This window comes from Ochotona princeps, chromosome 16 (assembly GCF_030435755.1).
Source record: "Ochotona princeps isolate mOchPri1 chromosome 16, mOchPri1.hap1, whole genome shotgun sequence".
In the NCBI taxonomy this organism is placed as follows: Eukaryota; Metazoa; Chordata; class Mammalia; order Lagomorpha; family Ochotonidae; genus Ochotona; species Ochotona princeps.
In genome coordinates this window covers 6,986,816-7,010,071 of record NC_080847.1, presented here as the reverse complement: position 1 = coordinate 7,010,071, position 23,256 = coordinate 6,986,816, and the positions used below count along the sequence as shown (strand labels likewise).

Here is a 23,256-nt window from a genome sequence, read left to right as displayed (position 1 = left end):
GTAAGAACCAGCTTTATGGGAGCAGGGAGAGGCCAGGGGTTTGTTGTGGTGTAAGTCCTCTCATCAAAGCCAACTTCAGCCCCACAGAGGAGTCAGTGAGGAGTGGGGAAGAAGTAGTGCTTTGGCTGTTGAAGCCGTGAGAGCCTGCTCCGGCGTGTTGCCCTGCTGTCTGGGTACCACCCCGAGCTCCTGATGCTTCTCGGGGAGATGGGGTAACCTGGGTCTTAGTGTTCATACGGTACCAGATGCAGATCTTCGGCTCTTGGATTTTGCATATACACACACAATACAAATATTTTTTAAGTCATGATATCTGTCGTCAAGATTGAGATTAACTCAAAATTAAATATCTATCGGAAGTGTGAACATACTCTAAAAATGATAATGACGAGAACTGTATTTGTCGGGCCATTCTCTGTCTACCAAGATTTTTATTATTTGGGGTTGTCTTCTTCGAGATGGAATTGGCATCTTCCTAAGAGTGACTGACACTGCACAGAATTGTCTACGTGGCTTAGTGAAAGCCTGAGCCTTCCAGGAGGCCTTTGTTGGGACCCAGGGTGACAAGGTGGTGGGCATAGAGAAGCTCTGAGGAGCAGCTGCCATGGCAGTCCCCTGGGAGGGATCCCAGCCTCTTGGAGGCCAGCAAGGAGATCGAGGGGGTCCCTGTTCTTTTCAGGCTGAAGAGTAAGCTCTGCAGTACATCCAAAATGGATTCTTTACAAGTGCTTGTCTTAACTTCATCTTTTTTTTTTTTCAGCCATATAAATAAAAGAACCACCTACTTGGACCCAAGACTGGCCTTTACTGTGGATGACAATCCAATGAAGCCAACCACCAGACAGAGATACGATGGCAGCACCACCGCCATGGAAATCCTCCAGGGCCGAGACTTCTCCGGCAAAGTGGTTGTAGTAACGGGAGCTAACTCAGGAATAGGTAGGCTGTTAATGCATAGTTATTTTATCTCATGAAATCCGCTTAAATCTAACTGTAATGAAATTTTGTGATTCTTTAATTTAAAAATGCATTGATAACCTTTCCAGCTATTGTTTCATGAAAGCCACGGCCTTTTTTAACATCCCAGTGTTACCATGGAAGGCTATGTGGGGCCGACCTTGAAACCTCTGCAAGCTGAACACTCAGCAAAGATTGTGGCTATTTTGGTATTCAGGGGTTAGAGGCAGGAGGCTCCATCTATAAGTTTTTGACCTGGTCTGTGTGGTGTACGATCATATTCCAATTACATGGGTTATTCAAACCAAGATTGATTGGTAATGGGATACAGGGAACAGCAACCTATCCTGACTTTGTAACAAAGGCTTTTGTGGGTTTCCATTGGTCACTGAGCGTATCATTTTCCTTTGGGAGCAGGATCTCATTTCTTTATAAAATTGGAGAGCTAGTCCTTGTCTCACCCTCCAAATTAACCCTCCTAATTTCCAGCGATTAAACCACAGTGACCATCGTGAGGTCGATGGCTCAGGAGGCTGCCCTTCCTTCAGTATTGTGTGCTGTCAAGGACAGGTGGTCCTGTAGGTACCTGTGTATAGCCATCATGGGATTTTACTTTGTTTTGGTCCATTTGCATCAGTGTTGGGGTCAGTGAGAGCCAACTGCTTTAAGGTTATGGATCTCGAAGTTAGTGGGCAGAGAGAGGAAGCGGAGTTGCATTCTGCTGTCTGATGTCCTGTTCTCTCCTTCAGAGTGCCCCTGGCCTTGGGTTCCCCTTCCCCACCACTGGCTTCCTTCCTTACAAGCTTTCTGTCTTGGTTTTGAATGACTCCTCCTTAAGCCTCCAAGCTTTTCCTAGCATCGTGAGGGCAAGCCTAGGAAGTGAAGATCCCTGCTTAGAGTACCCATTACTGTGTGTGTGGTGCAGAGCCAAAGTCTAACAGAGCAGTGCTTTGAAACTTATTTTAAAATCAACTCTTGGACCTCATCCTGCACTGAGAATATTTTCTGGACTTGTGCTTTGGCGTGAATCCTTCATGCCTGTTGTTGATAATAAACTGATGACACAGTGTTAAACATAGTGTCTTGGGTGAGGCAGGCCATTGCCAGACTCAGCTGCAGCACACATGAGACCTGGGGATGAGAGGGGGCAGGCCCTGTAGTGGGGAATTCGGGGGGGCTCCCCTGCTGGGTCTCTATTCTCACTTGTGAGTGTGAGAACTGGGACTGGATGCAAAGCCACAACACCTGTTGGCCTGCGTGTGAGCTGGGTTAGGGAGAGAGCCAGTCTGGACTAACCAACTCCATCCAGTGGTGCATACATGAGCCAGAGTAGGTGCAGGCCGGTCGGGCTTTGCAGCAGCAGCGTCAGCTGGCAAGTGTTGGGACTGGGAGCAATCCTGTCAGGCAAGACTACCACATGGAGAGTGCAGGATCCAGGACTGAGAGTAGGCCCAATAGGGAAATGGTGGGCACCTCTCTGATGGGCTGCAACTCTCATTGGTGAGCATGAGAACCAGGGCTGGGGGAGGGCCTGGCTGGACAGGCAGTGGCACCTGCTGGCAAGAGTGTGGGCTGGATAATGGGGTTGGTGGGATTGTGCTAGGCTTCAATGCTCATTGATGTGTAGGGGAGCTGAATGGGTTGTAGGACAGATTGGACCAGCCTGCTGCACACTGGCAAGCACAGGAACCAGGGCTGGGGCAGGCTGAGTGAGGGTTATTGGGGGTTGCTCTGACTAGGCTGCAGCTCCTGCTGGTGTATATGAGGGCTGAGTATGTGGTGGCAGGGTTGGACTGGGATGCAGCTCTCATTGGTTTACTTAAGAAATGGGGCTGAAGAGAACTGAGCCAGCAATTTCAACTGCCTCTGTGTGTGTAGGCTGATGTGGGTGATGGGCTGAGCTGGATCTCCTGCTGGTAAGCACACACTGTCAGGTCTGGGGTCACCATGGCGAGGATCACAGGATCTGTGGTCTGAGTGTGGAGCACATGTGTCAGAAGTGGACCTCCTCGGTGGTTTAGAGCAACTGGATGGCATACCCAGTTGCACATGGAGGATATGGTAGTTCACTGGGGCCAGCAGAGGACATCTGGTACCATAGCCGAGGAAGGAGAGCAGAACAAATTGATTAACTACTCCAGCCAAGTGTTGACAGCACATATCTGGGCGGATGGAGACCCTGGGGTGGAGTATGTCAGCCAGTGGACCTTGGAAGAATTTCCTCATCCTTAGATTGGTGAGATCAGCAGCATTTCAGAACTATCAAAATCACTGGAGCAGAACCCTTTGGACATGCTCCACATCAGGGACCCTGGGATGACATTGGGTGGCTGTTTCCTATCCGCAGGTACTGAGGAGGTTGGGAGGCTGGGTGTGGTTTCTCTCCTAGATAATATCTCCCCCCTTCGCCCAGATACAAGAGGAACAAAAAGAAAATTTGGAAACAGTGGTTTCACCCACTTCTCACTAATCCTTGAGCCTTTCCACCCTAATCAACTATGTTAACATTATGGAAAAAACAAAACAAAACAAAATGGCAGTGACTTGGTTCTTGGTCATCCAGTGAGTGGTATGTCATGTTGCGTGAGCGGACTTTGTCTTGGTTGAGGGTGTGCACCTACACGGGACAGAGTAACTCAGGGAAGGGCTGAAGAACAATGCCTTTGTAGAGGATCGCATTCCTCTCATCTTTTAGGTAGATTGTCTTTGCTTACGTAGTTAACCTGTGTGATCTGTTTGTTTTCTGCTGGAGTGTTCCAGCTGTTGCATCTGACCAGGGATAGTGTTTGTTCTCTCAAAGGCTTGTAAGCCAGACTTAGATGCTGTCATTCAGACTAGTCAGGTCAGACCTGTCAGGTCAGTAACATTGAGTCACGAGACAGGGAGAGGAGCGTCTGCAGTGTTGGGGATAAAGCACGTCCGTTGGTCGGAGTGGCATGGAAAGCTCTGGAACACAGCTAAACGCTCACCCACAGCTCCTGCTTTCCCCCAAGACCCTTCCTTTTGTGGACACTGCAGCAGTGTCCATGGCCCAGGGCCTAGGGCTGTTGAGGCAGTGGGACAGGTCAGGTGGAGGGCGGCCCCTCCTGTGCTGTCCTGCGCGCTCTTACCTTCTCTCAGAAATCACTGGTAATTCTGCCGCCTCCCCTCTTCATCTCCAGACTATGAAGCCAGAGTCTAGCTAACTCAGAGTTAAAAGATTTTTATTCTGACTTTTGGAAATAATATCATACTGCAAATTCCAGGCCGTCAAATACTTGCAAATCACTTTGACTTGGCAGCAGTGGTATCAGGCGTACAGACAAGAGGCTGAAGACAGGCACATGGCCCTCCGTCATAACTGGCTTAGCTTTTATGTCCTGCGTGGCTGCCTTAGAAAGTGCCCTTGCCCAAGGAGGCTGTGCCTTCCAGATAAAGTCCTGCCTTCTACTGAGCTATGAAACTCTCCAATTTATAAATTGCTATCTTTATTTCTGCCCATTTCAAATAAAACAGCTGAATGCAGAGTGAATCAGGTGCCTTCCTTTCCCAGACTTCCGGGGGCACTCAGGAGTCGCCTCTGTGCCAGCTTTAATGGGGTTGCTGTTCCCTCAGCCCAGCCTGCTCCAGGGAGCGCGTCTTCTGTGTCTAAGCTGTCAGGTGTCCCAGCCTTGTGAAGGTCTCGCCTCTCTTTGGAGCAGAGTGGCTTGGCATACACCCTAATGGTACTTATTTTGAATTTATTTTGGAAACGGTGACCCCTCAACTGCAGCATAAATGCCTAATTTGTCTTACCAAGGCTGATGTAGGAATCTGATCTTTTTAGTAGTTTGTTTCTTCTCTGTCTCTTTTGAAGGCCCCTCCACTCACAAGGTGCTGCCCTGGGCCGGGCTTCTTTAATGTGAAGGGCCGTATCTTGGTCCCGCAGACTCTGCGGGAAGTCTGTGTGGGGCTAGGGTCCTGCCTTTCCTAGTGGCCTGTAAGCACGTGTGGTCTGGTGGTCTGCTTTCCGGGCTCTGCAGTGACACAGAGCTGTGTTTTGGATTTTTGATATTGCTAAGGCAACCAAAGAGATTCTTCCTTTTACTCAAGATCAGGGTGATTCCTGAAGACAGAAGGATTTTGAGGAAAAGTCAGGATAAAGCATTATGGGTTCCTGAAATTTGTGAAAGTGGCAGAGAGATGAGAGCTCCCGGTCTGCTGGTTCACTGCTGTAATGCCCGCAGCAGCCGGGGCTGGGGTCTCCAGTCCACCGGGGGATGTGGACTCACCCGCGAGAGCTGCTCCAGGATGCACTTGAGCAGGAAGCTTAACCAGCCGGCAGATACTTAATTACTCAAATGCAGTACCAAATGCAACCCTCCCCCAATTCCAGGTTTCACAGCTCAGATTTGAAGCGCACTGTCCAACTGGGTTCTGCAGTCCAGATTGGAGGACAGGCCAACTTCAGCACGGGGCTGACTGCCCGGCACCGCGTGGTGGAGCACAGCCACGCTCCACAGCCCCGTCGGCGCTCGGCACTGGCTTTGCCTGTTAGAGCAGAGCTGAGTCATTATAGCAGAGACCATCTGGCCCGCACAGCCTGAAGTGTTGACATCTGGTCCTGCGCAGAGCGTGGCCTCCGAGGCCTGCATGCGATCCTGTAGTCCTTCTCAAGATGATACTGTCCCAGCGTTCTCTAAAGTGGCCACAATTTAGATGACATGTTGGCAGATTGGACACCCCAGCCTGTAACAAGAATGTGGCCACACGTTAGGTCTGTCCCACTGTGAATCTGCGTCTTGCGCCCATGCTTTTCTCTCTCTTACAGGGAGCTACAAGGATTAGGTTGTTGCTGCCTTTGAAATTAACCACCTCTCCTTGATCCTTGTTCTGAACCTGAAGAACTTTGCAGATTGAAACTGGCTTGTGGATCCCTCTGTGTGGAGCTTAGCATCTCACTGTCCAGGGAAAGTCATCTTCTCTCAAAGCTCCTACTAGTCCACACAGAGGCCTCTCTATGGTTTAGTAGGAGCTGCACGGTTCCAATTGCAAGTAGGTAGACAAGGGAGGAGAGCCATTGTGTTTGTGTTCAACAAAGCAGACTAAGCAGGAAGGGGCAGGCACCTTACAACTGTGCAGCTTGTTGGCTGGGATTTCGTGGAAGTGAGTTGAGCTGACTGCACTGTGGTCATCCTTAAGTCAGCTGTCGCTGGGGGTATCGGGAGTTGAAGGAGAATGGAAGGTCCCCTGGCTTTTCCTGTAGACGCCACCTGTCAGTCAATCTAATTTGGCTATGGCATTTAAATAGCTTAGTGTAATACACTGCCTCCTGGAATGTGCAGGCTGACGTGGGCTCATCCAGAGTGAGATCCTTCTAATAAGGGTTAATTGCATACCTAAGTGTGAGACAAAGCCTGCTGCACTCACTCTTACTAGTAAGGACAGTTGTGGGAACTCACTGGCCATTGTTGGTATGAGTGGGCGAACTTACCATATTTGAGCAGTCACTTGGGGAGTGAATCATCGGACTGAAGGTCTTTCTGTCTGTCTCTCCTCCTGTCTTTTAAAAAAAATTCATGTTTATTGGAAAGGCAGATATACAGAGAGGAGGAGAGACAGAGGAACATCTTCCATCCGATGATTCACTCCCCAAGTGGCCGCAATGGCTGGTGCTGCCCCGATCCAAAGCCAGGAGCCAGGAACTTCCTCCAGGTCTCCCATGTGGGTGCAGGGTCCCAAGGCTTTGGGCCGTCCTCGACTGCTTTCCCAGGCCACAAGCAGGGCGCTGGATGGGAAGCAGGGCTACCGGGATTAGAACTGGCGCCCATATGGGATCCTGGCGCTTTCAAGGCGAGGACTTTAGCCGTTAGGTCAGCACGCTGGGCCCCTCTCCTCGTTTCTGTATATCTGCCTTTGCAATAAAAATAAACAAAGTATTTAAAAAAAACTATGAATTAGCTGTTTTACATTTAAATATTCTTGGACATTGTAGATAGAAATCACATACATGATCAATCTGTTTGAGAAGCTAAACATATAAACAAAGACTGCTTTAGGAGATGTTAATATTCTGCATATCAAAATTTGGTAATCCTTTTTGAACAACTTAGGGCATGTTTACACATATATGTTATTTTTTTAAAAGTGTACATAGATTATGTACATTTATAAGAAAATTGTGGGTGTCATATCTGACCCGAACTGGAACTTTGTCACGTAGGGTTGTCGGCTCCACGCTTTAAAGGTTCAGAATTTAAATGTTTCTGGTGAAGCAAAACAAGTGGCATTGTCTAAAATATTATTCAATGATAATATGAGTCTAACTCATAATTTAAAAAAGAATATTTGATAATGATTTCAATCCTAGTTGAGGTTTTGTAGTTTGTGTAAGATAAAAACTTAAAACAAGTACAATAACTTTGTCTTTTGCTTTTGTATACTGTGGTGAAAATTCTTGCTCTCTATAAATTCAGTAAAAGCATCAATACCTTCCTGTATTTTGATTTTTCCACCAGTAGAGGGCTCTGTTGCCCTTTGAAATAGTTGAACAAAAGAGGTGGCCTTCAACATGGTTATTTTCCTCTTGGCCGGTCTTGCTTTCATTTTTGTTAAATAATACCTTTTACTTTTCTAACGTATCTTTTAGGTCTTGTAGTTGTCTGCGATAGAGTTCAAACTGAAGGCTGTTACCAGTGTCATGTTTGTTTCTCTCTTGCTTTTTTTTTTTTTTTCAGTTTTGTTTGTATGAAATGCCAAGGATGGAGAAATCCATTTTAACAAAAAGGGGCCATTGTACTGAGGCAGCAGCCTGCTCTGCCAGTTACACAAGGGCGTGTGTTTTCAGACTGTGGCTGGCTGTGAGTGTGCTGGCCTCTCGATAATGTGATGCCCCCCGCCCCCCAGGTGGAAATTGTACTATTTACGTCTTAACGCCTCTATTTAAGTTCCACATGGACTGCCTTATGATTCTTTATTTTCTTCTAGGAATATAAGGTGGCCTTTACTTCTGTCACCTGTATGACCCAGTATTATATAGTGTATTTCAATAATTTATTAATTACACATTCTTATACATGAGATGTCTTGTCCTTTTGGCTCAGTGTGTGCTTCCTAAGTAAGACGGTGGTACTTGACATGAAGAGGATCGCTCTGCACCGAGGAGGACAGGAGGATACTTCCTCCTCTCCTGGCTCTCTCACTTAAGTTTGGGGTAGCCTGTGACTCTCAGACTTCAGCTGTCCAAAAGAAATTTAGCCTGGAGGAAGAAAAAGATACACAGGAGCACAGTTTGGCTGTCTAACAATGCTTATTTTCAAATTTCAAGTGAAGGACACAGTGTATACACTATATTATACATATATATATTATTTATGGTATTCATTTTCTTAGGAACTTTCTCACTTTTGAAAATGTAGGAGTTTGAAAGCATTGGAGATGCGCCGTGCTTCCGGCAGAGCGAGGAAGGCACTTGGACCGCTCCCGTGCAGGTGTGCTTGCCGTTGATCCAGTCAGTGGGCCAAAGTCGACGTCCCTTCCTGGAGCTCTTGTGTTTGGTATAACAGATGCTCTGACACCTGCCAGCCCTTGACTGTGACTTCTTTCCTGGGCATTGGCAGCATATGCAGGGTTCAGATACGAGTCCTCGGCCTTTTCCAGAATAACCAGGGGTCACTCAGTAGGAGGCGTGTCTCACAAGGAACTCCAAATTAAGGCATCCGTAGCCTGCCCAAAAGGGTTCCGATAACTTGAATTTCTTGCCTAAATTCATTATCTCCCTTTGGTTTAATAAATAACAGTGTATTTCACAAAGTGGTGGTGAGCTGTGCAAACTTCACCTTAATGAGGCATATCATAACTGATGCATAGTGTGATGAAGGTTCAGTCTAATTGTTTACATTTTACAGTATTTGTTTATTTGGATTTTTTTTCATATTGGAAGCTGTATTCAGATAGTGCTTCTCTGGAAACAAGTCAAGGTTTCCTTGGTCTAGTATAAGTGGGAACATCAGATGGGTTGTGTGTATGAGAGACACGTGTTCTGTTGTATCCTGTTTCCCTGTAGGTGGGGAGTGACTGTCAAGGCGAGTAGAGCTGAGTTTTCCGTAGGAACAAAATTGTAAAGGAAGCTATCAGAATGCAGATGTTTTGACGTGGTCATACAGAAAGTGAACCTGAATTCATCCAAGGATTTTTCACCATCATCCGTAGCTCTAAGATGTGCTCAATTGCTCTGGGTTCCTATCTGTCGATGGTTATAATTATTATTGCTAGCCTTGTACAATTTGTGAAACTTCTGTACCCGTTGTCCTGGATTCTCACCGTAGTGCCCAGCACTTGTCTTGGCAGAGTGTCAGAAGTGAGGTAGTTTCTCTGGAGTGGTTGGTACTGCTGGGGCACAGCAGGGAATCCTGGAAGTCCGTGGCTGGCTCCACTGCACTGCCCTTGCTGCCTTCCTGGCCTGAGAAATAGTAGTGCATGGTCACGGTCAAGCTCATCCCCAGAAGCCACTCAGTGTGTTAAGCCTGAGGCTGGAATCGGGCAGTCCATGAAGGCTGGCTCTGCAGGGCTGTGTGCGGGGAGCAGCACTGTAGGGAGAGCGGGCGGGGGCAAAGGTGACTTCTCAAACCTAGGCTGGGTGCAGGTTAGGATGTGGGGTTTCTTTCCAAAGAAAGGCCTGTGGGCGTAAGGAAGAATCCTTGGAGAACAGAAACGAACCCTTGTTGCTCTTAGATATACAACATGTGTTATACCCAATTAGCTTTACGTGCCTTGTTGTTTAATTATTTTGAAAATTATTTTTATTGCTAAACACGTGTTCCTTACAGAAAATCTAGAAGATGCAGATAATTGCAAATAAAAAAAAAAGAGGCAGATAAGAAAAAACCCTCACGATTCTTCCCGGGTGGAAGTCCACCCTTGCTGTTTGGTGTATGTGGTGGTGAGCGTGTGTCCTGTGTGACTGGATCGTAGCTGTGCCTGCCTCGAGTGGCTGCATAGTATTCCATTACACAGCTCCTGCCCTTCATTCTGGGCAGCGCATTTGGGCGGATTCCAGCTTCTTAATAGCTATGCAGTGAGATGAACATTTTGTAATTAAATGTTTGTACCCATCTGTGACTATTCTATAGTTTTACTTTGTGGATTGGAATTGCTGAATTGAGGAGTTTTCTTCCTGACCTTAGTATCTTTATTTGTTCTGTCAACCTGTGCCCATGGAAGCTTAGACCAATTCGAATGCCCATTTGTCTCACCCTTGCCAACTTTGGGAGTCCACATTTTTGAAAAGCATCACTTAAATTTGCACTTCTTGATTATCAGTAAAATTGATAAGCTCTTTATATATCTGGCGTTTGTATTTATTTTACGAATTGTCTTCATTTTCTGTGCATGAGTATTGGATATGTATTGATTGCTAATTGCTTGCTTCATGTGGTATAATTTTGAAAATGTTCCTTTCTCTTTAGAAGTTTATTTTTCTCGAAGTGTCTACTATGTTCAGTACATGTTTAGTCGTGTGATCAGCATGAGATTCATATCGAAGTCAGCCTTGCCGTCCCCTCTCCCCCGGCCCTGGCTTATGACATTCTGTCCTCAAAGTCTGCGTTTTGCCTGCTACCCTGGCCGTGAGTCCTAGTCATGGCCACCACAGTTTTGGTACATGCATGGGTGTAGGGAGCATCCCAGAGCCCACCCAGACTCACCAACTGCTCATAAGGATGGGGTGCCATGTTCACACATTGGGTGAGAATTGATGATTTTGGGTTTTGCAGTTTTCCCCCAGAGAAATTTGTTGATGAAATCTTTGCGTTGTCACGTTTGGGGAGCCTGGCTCTGGCGTGATGAGACTGCACCACCGTTGGGAACAGCTCTGCTGACGGTGGGCGACGCTTGGTCGGTAGTGGGCTCTGTTGGCTAATATCTGGACTGACTGCTTCCCACCGAAGTGGTCGCAGCAAGTCACTGTCCTCCTCTGAACTCTTCCCCACCTGTGACGTAGGAAAGAGACGCCTCCCTGCAAGGTTGTCGGGGAGCTCCCGTGTGCCCAGGGAGTTGTCTGCTCATCATCGCAAGCCCTTAATAACCTGGAGCTAGTTCTGGCGTGGGAGGTGAGGGGATCAGGTTTCTCCTGAAATTAGTTTGGTATTTTTCCTAGCTTCCTGGATTTGGAAGCCTCTGAAGGCTGCCATAGGATCTGCGAGTTTGTCCTGGAATGACCTCTCTGCATAACCGCTTTGAGGCACTTATGTTTCCTTGGTATGAAAGGAAACGATTAGGTATTTTTTGGTTGGAGGTCAGGTAGTGACTTGATCCAACAAAAAAGAAATCAAGTGAGAGAAAAAAAATTTTTTTTTTTATTGTTGTAGTCAGAATGAAAAAGATTTATTCAACTTGGGGAAGGATGAAGAAAACTATTGTACCTTAAGGAAGCGCATCACAGTAACATTTTTATTACGGGGAGCTTGGCGTTAGAGCACTTGTGTGCTTGAGTTTGTGCTGCTTCTAGAATCATCTGCTATATTAGGAGTGAGTGTGTGGCTCTGCTGTCTCATTTACCTGCTCATGCTCAAGAGTGTGTAGTGCTTGAATGTAACTTTTTATTTTCCAAGATTTATTTTTATTGTAAAGTCAGATTTACAGAGAGAAGGAGAGACAAAGATCCTCCATCTGTTGATTCACTCTCCAGGTTGCCACAGTGGCCAGAGCTGTGTCAATCTGAAGCCAGGAGCAAGGAGCCTCTTCCAGGTCTTCCATGCTGGTGCAGGTTCCCAAGGCTTTGAGCCATCCTTGACTGCGTTCCCAGGCCATACACAGGGAGCTGGAAGGCAAGTGGAGCAGCTGGGACACAAACTGGCACCCATATGAGATCCCGGGCAGATGCAAGGTGAAGAGTTTAGCCACTAGGTTACCGTGCCAGGCCCCCTTGAATGTAACTTTACCTGCACTTGGAAAGGCATGGCACTTTTCTTGGAGAGGACCGTGATGCAGTGGGAAGAGTGCTGAACACCGAGAGACGGATGCCATTCACTGGGTCTGTACGCAGAGGCAAGTCCCTTCTGTACTGCAGGCCGCACTTCCCTCCTGTGAAAAATCAGGGGAGTCATCGTTTCTCTCCCTGTTTGGTATGGCTCAAATAAAACAGTATGTGAAAATGTAGTAATGAACAGTAGCCTGTGATGGGAAGGTTGCTTGTTGTTGGGGGAGAGTAACAAAAGAACATTCTCTGGGGACAAATTAGGCTTAGAAAAAGATGGAAATAGAGTAATTTAATTCCTCAGTGGATCCTCCCCCTCCCTCATGTGTGTGTGTGTGTGTGAGTGTGTGTGGAGAGATTTCTGCAGATTATCTTTCGAGTTTCTAAAGGGAACCAGAGGTCAAGCCCCAAGCCTGTGCATTGCACAGCTGACTTAGTGGGGGCGGCTAGAAAATTTTCACAGGTGCTGCCCCATTCTTGCAGGTGTTGTAAGAGGTTGTTATGCGAGCTGGGTATTCAGGAGCCAAAAGTTGATGCTTCAGAAAGAGACTGTGTGCGGAGACTGAAACTTGTATGGAGTCGGGGCTGGGGAGCGAGGAAGCCGTCACCTCCTGGGCGGTGCTTTTCTCCTGACTGCTCTAAGTATCGTGAGCCCACGTTCTTGCCTCTGCTTGCAACACAGAACTAATTCCCATGTAGATACAGAATCCACCTGTCAACTGCAGTTTGCTTATATGACAGCAACAAAATTTCCAGCCACATCTTGACTCTGGAAACCGTTTTCCTAGTGATCACATGAAGGAAAAGAATGAAAAGAATCAATTGTTTTCCTATGGCGAGCATGTGCTGTGTCGGCCGTCAGTGCCTGTGAGGGCAAACTCTCAACTCTCTGCATGCAGCTGGGTGGGCCTTTGGCGCCTCATGTATTCAGGATAGGAGGTGCCCCATTCATGTTTGAGGCTTCCTACTCTGCGACCCAGCTGTCTGTTAATATGGACCCTAGAAGGCCACAGGTTTTGGTCAAGTCCTTAGGTTTTTGCCACTCCTGTTAGAGACCCCAGTGGAGTTCAGGGTTCTGACTTCAGCTGTGCCCAGCCTTAGTTGTCTTGGGCATTTGAAGAGCGCTCTCTGTTTCTCTCTTTATGCCATTACTTTTCAGACATAAATAAACTGAAAGAACCTGCTGCATCTTTTAGTGTAATGTCTTCTGCCTGCATTCTTCCTCATGTGTGTCCGTGTGGTCTAGTAAGGTGACGGTGGCTTCTGAAGCCAGCAGCTGGGTTCAAGAGACCATCGGTTGAGATTGCCAGTCCTCTGTGAACAAAGCAAAAAGCGCTTTTACAACTTTATTAGCAAAGGAAATTTCAGTTCTCAGCTAATGTACAGTTACCAGGTCGAGTGTTTGACGAGGCAGGGAGCACTGTAATGGACCATACGGGGAAACATCTCAGGGCGTGGAGTTGGGCGCTTGGCAAGGGCTGCCCTGCTCTGAGCCTGCTAGGCTGACACGGGAGCTGTCAGTCTGTGTACACTTTGAGCAGCTGCTGCTTCCCCCGAATCCCTTGTGCTTTTGCCTGCTGGTTTGGTGAGGGAAGACTTCGACAGGAGGGAGGAGGCCCTGCCTGTGGATTGTCCTTGCCCATTTGATGCACCGAAGTGTGCTTGTGTGTGTGTCTCACTTGTGTGCTCCTTGCCTGTTTGAGGACTTGGAAGGCAGAGCTGTTTCCTGTCGCTGTGAGAGGTCACACTACCAACTTAGTGGCTTGAGACAAACTTACTTGTTCACAGTTGTGAATGCCAGAAATGCGCAGTCTCGCCGGGTTCGGGCTAAGGGGTCAGCAGGCAGATTCTGTCTGTAGGCTGTTTTCGAAGCTTCTAGGGGCTGCCTGGTCCGTGGCTTGCGGCCCAGCCTTCACATTCAAAGCAGATCGCTCTGATCTCTGCTTGCCCCACTGCTCCTCTCCTGTGCGCTCAAACCTCCTCCCGCCTCCCTCTCACAAGGACATCTGTGACTGGATCAGCACCTTCACCACAGCAGCGGAGGCCCTTGTGCTGTGTGAGGTGCCAGTCACGGGGAGTGGGCTGTCGGTGGTGGGGAGGCGCTGGGGGCATTGCTCCACCTGGGGTTAGGAGGTAACTGCTCATCTCCAAGGACTCTCAGTTTTAACAGAGAAGACCATGTTCCCGCTGCTTTCCTACCTAAGGTGCTTTTCTCAGGAGACATGCTTGGAATAGGGTGTTCAGCTGTTGCCAGAGTTTGGGGAGCAGTCCACTGTCTGAAGCCTTCACTGTTGTGTGCTTGGTATCACATGATAGTGATAAGGGGGGTGGGGTATGTTGTTTTGCTTGCTCTCTTCTCTATCTGGAGGCCGTTTTGCTGAGAGTGGAGCCTCCCATTGAATGAATGATGGAAGAGGGAAGGGAGGATGAGAGATGCTGGTTACCCTGATCCAGTCCATGCAGCTTATAGACATGTACTGAAGTGTCACACTGCAGGAGTGGGTACTGTGGCTCAGTGTGTTGAGCTCTTGTTGGGATGCCCACATCTCGTAGCACAGTGCCTGGTTGGAGTTCTGGCTCTTCCGATTTGGATTGAACTTCTGCTCACACACCTGGGAGGCAACCAGTGCTGACCCAAGTGCTTGAATCCCTGGCATTCCTGTGGGAGACCTGGAAGGAGTTTCAGGTTCATGCCTCCACTCTGTTGTGAGCGTTGGAGCAGTGCTGAGTCTTCAGGGTAGGGACAGGCAATGTCTGCCTTATTTAAGGTGCGAACAAACCAAGTATTAACCGTCTTGTCTTTGTGCTTTGAGAGAACATTTGAATTGACTTCTTTATACTATAATTTTTTCCCCACAGGTTTCCTTGCACATACGTGTGCTTCTTCGTGCTTTCTAATTACTTCTCTGTTTTTTTGGTTTGTATTTGAAAATGCAAAAACCCGTATCTTTTCATTCTTGAGACATCTGCATATTAATCACCAAATATGTTATAAATTACAGAGAAATTTTACTTTTTTGATTGTTACCTTTTAAGTCTGTTTTTTTTCTAAATTTTATTTTCATTGGAAAGGCAGATATTGTAGAGAGAGAAATAGACAGAAATATCTTCCATCTGTTTAACCCCCAAATTGCCACAATGGACAGAGTTGAGCTGATATGAAGCCAGGTACTAGGAGCCTCCTCTGGGTCTCCCAGGCAGGTGCAGGTCTCTCCTAAGACGTTAGGCCATTCTTTGCTTTTTTCCCAGGCCATAAATAGGGAGCTGGGTAGTCATTAGAGCAACTGGGACAGAAACCAGCTCCATTATGGGATGTTGGCACTTCCATGCAGAGGATTAACTGATTGAGCCATCTTGCCAGCCCCAACTCTGACTTTGCTTGAAGCCTGATTTCCACTGTGCACCTTCTAGATAACTGTGAAGGACAACAAGAGCTGTAATGTCTATGGAGAACAGAGTCATCCTAAACTGGAACTGTGTGGACTCATGCTCAGGTGTGATCGCTCATTTTCCAATCTATGTTAGTCTGCTTTGTGTAAATGTGTATATAGGTGTATTATTTTTTTTCCCCAAAAGATATTTTATCTTAATGTCTGTGCTTTTAACCTGAGCAGTTCCTATGTTCACATAGCATTGTCAAAAACAAAACAAAACAAAACAAAAATCAAAAAGCAATTGTGTAGTGTGAATGGCAGGCATACTTGTTTTATCTTGTCGACAGACTTCTTTTCAGTTCATACTGGGTTTCCTGTAGCCAACGGCTCTGCTGTGCTGTATGTTATGACTTCTCCCTGTAGCTCTACGCTCTTCGTTCCTCACGCTGCTGATGGTATAGCTGAGTTCTGCTAATGCTGGTTATTAATCTGACAATCTATACCAGTGAGGTTTTATAATTGCCGTAATTCTCCTTTGCGCCATTCAATTTCCCGGCTGCTCGAATGGTCTGGCAGCTGTGGAGCACAGTGTTTGAACATGAGGTAGAGAATTGTAGCTTAAACTTATGATTTTACATTCTGTCAAGGCTGCAGGAAAAGCAGTCATGTTTCTGGATAGTATTTGGAGCTACTAAATTCGAAGCAAACTTTTTATGACTGATTATGTAAAATGGAAAAGTTAGCTAAAGTTGGATGGCATAGTCTTCTGGAGTTCATACTTTGATTGTTAAGGATGCTCTTTATCTTTAAAAATTAACTCCAAATATCTTGCATTCTGCTTAAACTGCCCAGAGAGAAGAACCTGAAAGTGAAATAATTTCCAGCTGATTCCCCCAGGAACAAATGCCGGTGGCTTTAAATGAATAGAAAGATCAAATTCTAGGCTGCATGTCAGACGAAGCTAATCATGGGGAAACTGGCTCACAGAAGCAAGGAATGTGCCTGCAAGACTGGGCTCAGCTTGGAAGGGGGCAAAACACTCAAGTTGTCACATTTAGCAAGAAGTGATTCCAAATTGACAGTCAATGGGCTGTGAATTCCTTCCCCTTTCCTGACAGATTTCTGCACAGGTATTAGGGAGCCATATGTGTTTTCTTAAATAATGCTAAACTGTTTCCTTTAAGAATTGCTTACATTGTAAGGTTTTCTTTGTGTGTCTGTATGTTGGTCAGGAGAGTTAACTAGAGTGATGAATAAGAAATGACAAACATTGTTAATGTTGACTTTCATTATTTGCTTAAATATTAGTATTGGATTTTGGAGTCGATAAGCTAGTGGGATGGCTTTGTTAAACCTGTATAGAAAGTTATTTGTGTGTGTCTTGTAATTGCTATTTTTATTTGAAGGGGAGAGAGAATGCGAATGAAGATGAGTATTTCTCATCAACTGGATTATAGCTTCCAAGCCCTCAGCAGCTGGGACTGGGCTGGGCTGGGCTGGGCTGGGCCTGGCTGGGCCAGGCAGGCTAAGTCAGTCCTGGTCTCGCAGTAGGGTGGCAGTGTTCTGGGCTGTGACCTGCTGCCTCTGGACTTAGGTTAGTGGAAAGCTGGAACTGGAAGCAGTTCTGGGGTTCAAACCCACGTCCCTCACGGTGGAATGCAGGCTGCATCTCAACTTCTGGGTCAAACTCCTGCCCAGCTGCTAGTTTTTGATAGCATTTCTGAATTGTCTTTAGAGATTTAATCATATGCCAAGCATTGCTGAAACAATAATGTGGACTTTGTAAGGACTATTTTCTATACACGTAATTCAAATGCTTTGTAATGTGCTCTCTTACCTACTGCATCTTTTGGGGAACCACTAAACTCCCTTCCTTAGTTTCCTGTAATCGTTTTCTCGTCATGGTGTTTGGTATGACACTTTTCTTTCTCATGACTTTAGTTGTTCAGAGCACATGCCTGGCTTATCTCTGCAGTCTCTGCTTAGTTTCATGTTTGACTCTAGCTTCTGTCCCCACGGTATGTAAGTTCCTGGAAGAATGTGGCAGTTCCTGACTGCTTGGGAACATAAAGCATATCACTGGCGTAATGTTGTACTTTTCCTGAGTTAAATATTCATATTATTTGGTTAATATTGGGATCGTCTGGAAACTGTTGATAACTAATAACAGGCCATATATTCCTGTTGTTGAGAGTGTAACCTGAGCTTTGGAAAACTTGTTTGTGCTATTCCCCTGGCCCTGTCCGCTGTGAAGAGAAGCAGGAGCCTCTGGGGGTATTAATATTGCCCTATAGTGATCCCACTGTGGAGGAATATACAAGAGAAAAAGTCCGAACAGTATGTTTCTGGTCACGTGGAGAGCTGGTGACAGATCAGGCATGGGGCAGAGATCATGCCAGAGAAGGGTGTTGCCTGCACACTGAGCAGTGAGGCAGTGCAGGGCCTGGATGAGACACATCTCCCGCCCTTGCAAGTGAAAGACAGGGTCTGCGTGTGAAACGCAAGAATGACTCTCCCCTTAGGCTTTCGTTCCTGGGCGGCAGAGAAAATACTCCCTCATTCAGCAACTCGACGTTCACCCAGCAGTGTCGACACAAGTGCAGCCCAGGGTTTGAAACGTGCATCGTGCTTTTTACTGTTGACTTCAGAGCGTGGCCCTAAGCAGCTCCACTGTGATCTGCACATTGTGTTGAGAATGGTGGGCTTTTAATATTTCTAATGGTGCTTGAGTCTCCCTGAGAGTAAGAGAAATACAGCAGATGAAGTTTGGGTTTTCAGCAGCGCAAGTCACAGTGCAAAGTCTTTTATTATCCCATTGAATAGTGTTAATTACATTCAAGCACTTTGTTGACCTGAATAAAACGTTGCTGACTTCTGTACATTTGATCATCAGCGATGCTTTCATTCTGTGAACTTAGATTTCCTATTCCCACCTATGACAGTTACCTCCAATCCTCTGTCTTCTACTAAGATTTTCAGTTATCACTAGATTCAGAGAATAACCAGATTGAAAGTATTATTGGGGAAAATACACTTCAGCTGAACCTGACCCTAACAGATAATAGCAAGGAAAAGTAGCATTCGGCATGCTTGCTCCTCTACTTGCTGAGAGTAAGGATTTGTACATCTCTGTGACTTTTCAGAACTGTGGAATAGGGAATTCACCTTTGTAAGTGGGATTTATCCATCATGAAAATATGGGCAGGTGGTGTTTTATATATGTCCTATTTTGAATGATGGGTAGGTGTGATGACTACATATAAAATTAAAGTCCAAGAGGTGCTTTTATGAGGCAGGCTGGAAATGGCATCTGATTTTCTTATGGCTTTTTCATGTCCATTTTGATGAATCTATTTATTGCTTCTATAATGAGTAGTACACATGGTTGGTTAGCCAAGTTATTGAACTTTATCAACCTTGGCTGAAATTCACAATGCGTGCCAAACTTGTGTAACATGTAAGAAATTACATCTGGGATAAAAGGTTCAATAATGATTACTCTTATAATGGAATCTTTTACAAAGCATGGGATTTCATGGTATGCCCGTGCTTTTTAAAAATTACAGTGATACAAGGAATAGCATAGAGCAGGAGGAACATACTCACTGGTAGCACAGATTCAGGAGCATAAAGGCTGATTGACCTCTCAGGGCAGGAAAGGGAGGAGAGATGCTGTTCTCTGAGTGTATGCTCTGATGTCTTGTTCCCTGTCTCTAGACCTTACTGGATCTGACCTGTGAATTGAGAGCCTTTTTGGCTCTTGGGGCCTGGTGCTAACTACCTCTGCTTTGTTTGTGAATTCTAACCTGGTTTGAAATCCATAGCCACACTGCCCTTAGATGATGGAGTGGAGCTCAAGGGAGATGGGGATTTAGATGAACAGATCGACTTTGCACTGGCTGCAGTGATGAAAGCTGTCAAGTGGGTTGTTGTTGGCCAACTGTCAGAAGGGTTTGCTCCATCAGCATCAGGAGGATCATGCTGGAACTGAAAAACAAATCACCAGGTGGTGTAGAGCGGTGCTGGTTCCTCGGATGCTGCTGCAGGAGCCAGCCTGGTTTTGCTGACTGCACAGTATGCCTTTCAATTACTCTGTCTTCAGTGAGATATCCCTTTTTAATTTTATTCAATTTACTTCTTATATTAAGAACTGTGCTCTTGTACTTGCCAATGAATGTTTAAAATGTGCAACTAATTTGTTTTATTTTTTATAATCCTCATTAGAACTCAGCTGAGGAGTAAAGATGTACATGATCTGGTTATTTGAAAATAAGATGTAAAAGCCAAGGGGAGAAGGAGATAGGATTAAATCTGCTCTTCCTTTGCAGTGAGGGTCCAAGTGCAAATTCTTTTGGTGTGGGAAACAGGAGAACTTCAAGAGAGTTTTGGGTGTAATTAAGGTTTTTTTTTTTTTAAAGAAAAAAATACTATGAGACTCAATCTCTTGATTTTGTTTTTTAAATCTTGTTTCCTGCCTGATACTAAAACAGCCCACTGAGATTGTAGTACGTGTCTGCCTGACTTCAGTAGCAATTGGCCAGCTGCTAGAGCCCGCAGACAAGCTGGTAGGAACCATGTGCCCAGTGCTGTGGGAGGGGCAGAGTGAAGTGCTTGATGTGCCACTCCCATGATATAGGAGGCGAGTGCATGTTGCAGCTGTGGCTTCTGAACTGCAACCATTGTTTGGCATCTTTGTTCCCTCCAGCTGATCCCAAGTGTTGCTGCCTTGCAACCATGAGAGCCTGTGGTGTAGACAACTTGTGTGCACCCTTGATTAGCTGTGTTGTAGTTCCGCTGGCAGAACCACATCTAACACTGTGTGTTCATTTCTGGATGGAGCACAGTTAAGCTTAGGGCTGGCAAAGTCATCCCGTAGTGTCCTGGTGTATCCTGTTAAAGGAAAGGTCAGTGGTTAGTTAAGGTAAATTTTACAGAAATTCCTACAAATAGCTGTCTAGGAGATAAATAAACCTAAGTTCCTTACAGGGATGGAACAAGGACCAGTGGACTGAAGTTTGCAACAGGGGAGTATCCAGCTGGTTAAAAGTGGATGGGAAGGGGCTTTTCTAGTGATTCAAATTCTCCAAAAGCTAGGTAGTGAGGTTGCTATGTTGCAGCAGGTGTTTTGTCTGAGTTCTCCTGAATGCAGAACCTAAGATGAATCTGTGCTTATACACAATCTGGGAGCATTACATGACGGAGAAGGGAGAGTGTTTTTGAGTTAGGCACTTTAAGGGTAGTAGCCAGTGTCTAGTTCCATGGGACTTTGCAAGGAATTTACATAATTGCACCTCAGAACTGTTTACAGAGCGAGAGGCCTTTATCAGCTGGCTTCCAACTCCCATCAGACAAGGGTGCTGCTGTCCCAGTGTTTTCTAGTGCTGGGCAGGAACCAGCTGGGGAATCCCTGGAACCAGTGGCTGTCACTGTGGCTAGGCTTGGATGGTGCATAGGGATTTGCAAGTGGTACCCAAAAAGTACCTGTGCTGTTGGCCCCTTGCATCCTGCCTCTGCTGCCGTGTGTCCTGTGCAGTACAGCCCACCCCAGCATGGCCTTGGAGTGCGAGGGCTCTTTGTCAGCCATGTGAGTCAGTTGCAGTTTGTGATGAGTTCTGTGCCTTTTACTGTATGCATTGTGGTGGTAATTTTTTCAGCCCACCATAGCAAAATATTCCAGGCTGGGGGCACTTAGGGCAGTGGAAATACATTGTTTTGAAGTTCCACAGGCTAGAAATCTGAAATGAAGGTATTGGCAGGGCCACATTCTGTCTCAAGTCTGTAGGGAAGGATCTTTCCATGTCTCTTTCAGCTTCAGGTAGCCCTGGGTGTACCTTGCTTGCCCGAGCATCATTCCTGCCTCTGCCTGTGTCTGCATGAGCTGTTCTTGTCTCTGTGCACACTGTCTTTCCTCTTTCTGTCCACACTGCCCAGTTTCATCAAAGTGCGGATCACACTGGATTAGAGCTCCTGCATTAACCTTATTGTCGTGTGCCTCTTTGGGCTTTAGATCCAGGTAGGATCACGTTCCAAGGCAGGACGTCGGTCATTTTTCAGGGAACTAGAAGTCATCCCCAAGAACCATGCTTAAAAAGGGATGCTGCTGGACCTGGCGTGGTAGACTAGCGGCTAAAGTCCTCGCTTTACTCTTGCTGGGATACATTATGGGCACTGGTTCATGTCCCTGCGGCCTCGCTTCCCATCCAACTCCCTGCTTGTGGACTGGGGAAGCAGTTGAAGACAGCCCAAAGCCTTGAGACCCTGCACCCGTGTGGGAGACCCGGAAGAGCTCCTGGCTCCTGACTTCAGATCAGCTCAGCTCTGGCCATTGTGGCCATTTGGGGAGTGAATTAACAGATGGAGGATCTTCTTCTCTGTCTCTCCTCCTCTTCTCTGCATATCTGACTTTCCGATAAAAATAAATAAATCTCTTTTTTTAAAGGGATGATGCTTTCATTGATGCAGCCCAGATGCGTAACAATCATTGCACAATTCATTCATTCAAAACTTACTAAAGATTTCCCCTGTGTTCTATAGGACCTTGGGATTCATCAGAAAATGATACGGCTGCCCATGTGCAGTTTGCTCACCTGTAGAGCAAAGAACCAGATGGTGGTGGTGATGATGTGGGGAGATTGCCTTCTTTCCAGAAAGAGAGCCAGCTGATTTGAAGAAATGGTTCTCGGTTACAAAGGCGGGCTTGGTGGCTGCTCATCTAGGATGCTTCAGAAGCTGAGCAGGGCTTTGGGATTGTAATGGTTCAATGCCCTTTCTTTTTTGTTCTTTATTTTATGACATGGTTTGATAGGCACTATGGCCCGCCCCCAACTGTTGTTCTCCCCTCCAGTCTTTCGTAGATGTCTTTCATGACTGACGCTGAGATGGTGGGATGACACCCTTGGACCTGCTCTGGGACTCTATTTTGTCAAGCATATAATACTTCTGTTTGTCATTCAGAAAAATAAAGTGTGTTCACAGCTTTCTGCTTACCAAAAGCAGCAACAAAAATTCTAGGGTGTTGGAGTTTAGCCTTTTTTATATCCTATAGGTGTTTGCGAGTATAATGGAACCTCTGACTCCTTCCCCCAGGGGGAAATAACTGTGCTCATAGTCAGTGTGTATGATTTGAATGGAGAGGAGAGGATAGTTTATGAATCTTGAATTAAGAAATCCTGATATTTCCAGGAACTCTAATCTTTAGTAACAGCTAAATAAACGATTTGCTTTAGTTATTTTATTCATGAAAATATGAATAGGATTGGTTAGAAATAAAAATATACCTAGAAATGTTATTTTTGACCAGTAAGACCACTTTTCTGATTGAACTTTATCAGGATGTAATTAATAAAATATTTTTGAATTTTACTTTTCTAAACAATAGAAATTTCCTAAATAACTGGCAAGCAATGAAAAAAATATTCAGTTACTGACAACCTGTCATACTTGAATCTAAAACCTAGAGGCAAAATACATATATTCTATGTAGTTTCCATTTCTAGACCCTGGATTTCTAAATTCTTCCTTATAAAATTTTAAATTCCTTTTTTTGAAAAGTGGGCCCCCTAATTATTGATTTATTTCTTTTCCTAATGTCTTAACAGATTTGATTTTTCTACTCCAAATAATTATTAAAATGACTCCTTTTAGTGACCAGAAAACAGAATTGGTTTAAGAAAACCGTGAAGATTTGCTATTAGAATTAGATAAATACCAAGATCAATGTTTAGTGTCACTTCCATGGAAGGTACAGTGAAAGTATTTATGGAATCGAATTCAGGCCTTACAATACTTTCAGCAGCTTTTCAAAATGAAATAGCATTCCTGTGGAAATAGAAATTACTCAACTACTATGTGATGAAAAACTAATGTTAGTTTACCTAAAACAAACTGTGTAGCAGTGTGTTAGAGCTATGGGAACTTCTCAACCAAATGCTAAATAGATACAGTGAAAACACAATCAAGCTGTAAAAGAACTAATGTCAGATCCCCTGTAGT

At 45.6% G+C, this 23,256-nt stretch overlaps 1 protein-coding gene across 3 annotated transcripts in view; it reads left to right on the top strand.

The window, feature by feature from the left end:
- The window catches only part of WWOX (WW domain containing oxidoreductase), a 906,950-nt gene that overhangs the window by 8,686 nt on the left and 875,008 nt on the right, over positions 1 to 23,256 (top strand). For all 3 annotated transcript variants that reach the window (XM_012926620.2, XM_058674091.1, XM_058674090.1), the window contains exon 4: positions 761 to 939. In XM_012926620.2, coding sequence (XP_012782074.2) covers positions 761 to 939 — 179 coding nt within the window. The remainder of the gene's footprint in view (positions 1 to 760; positions 940 to 23,256) is intronic.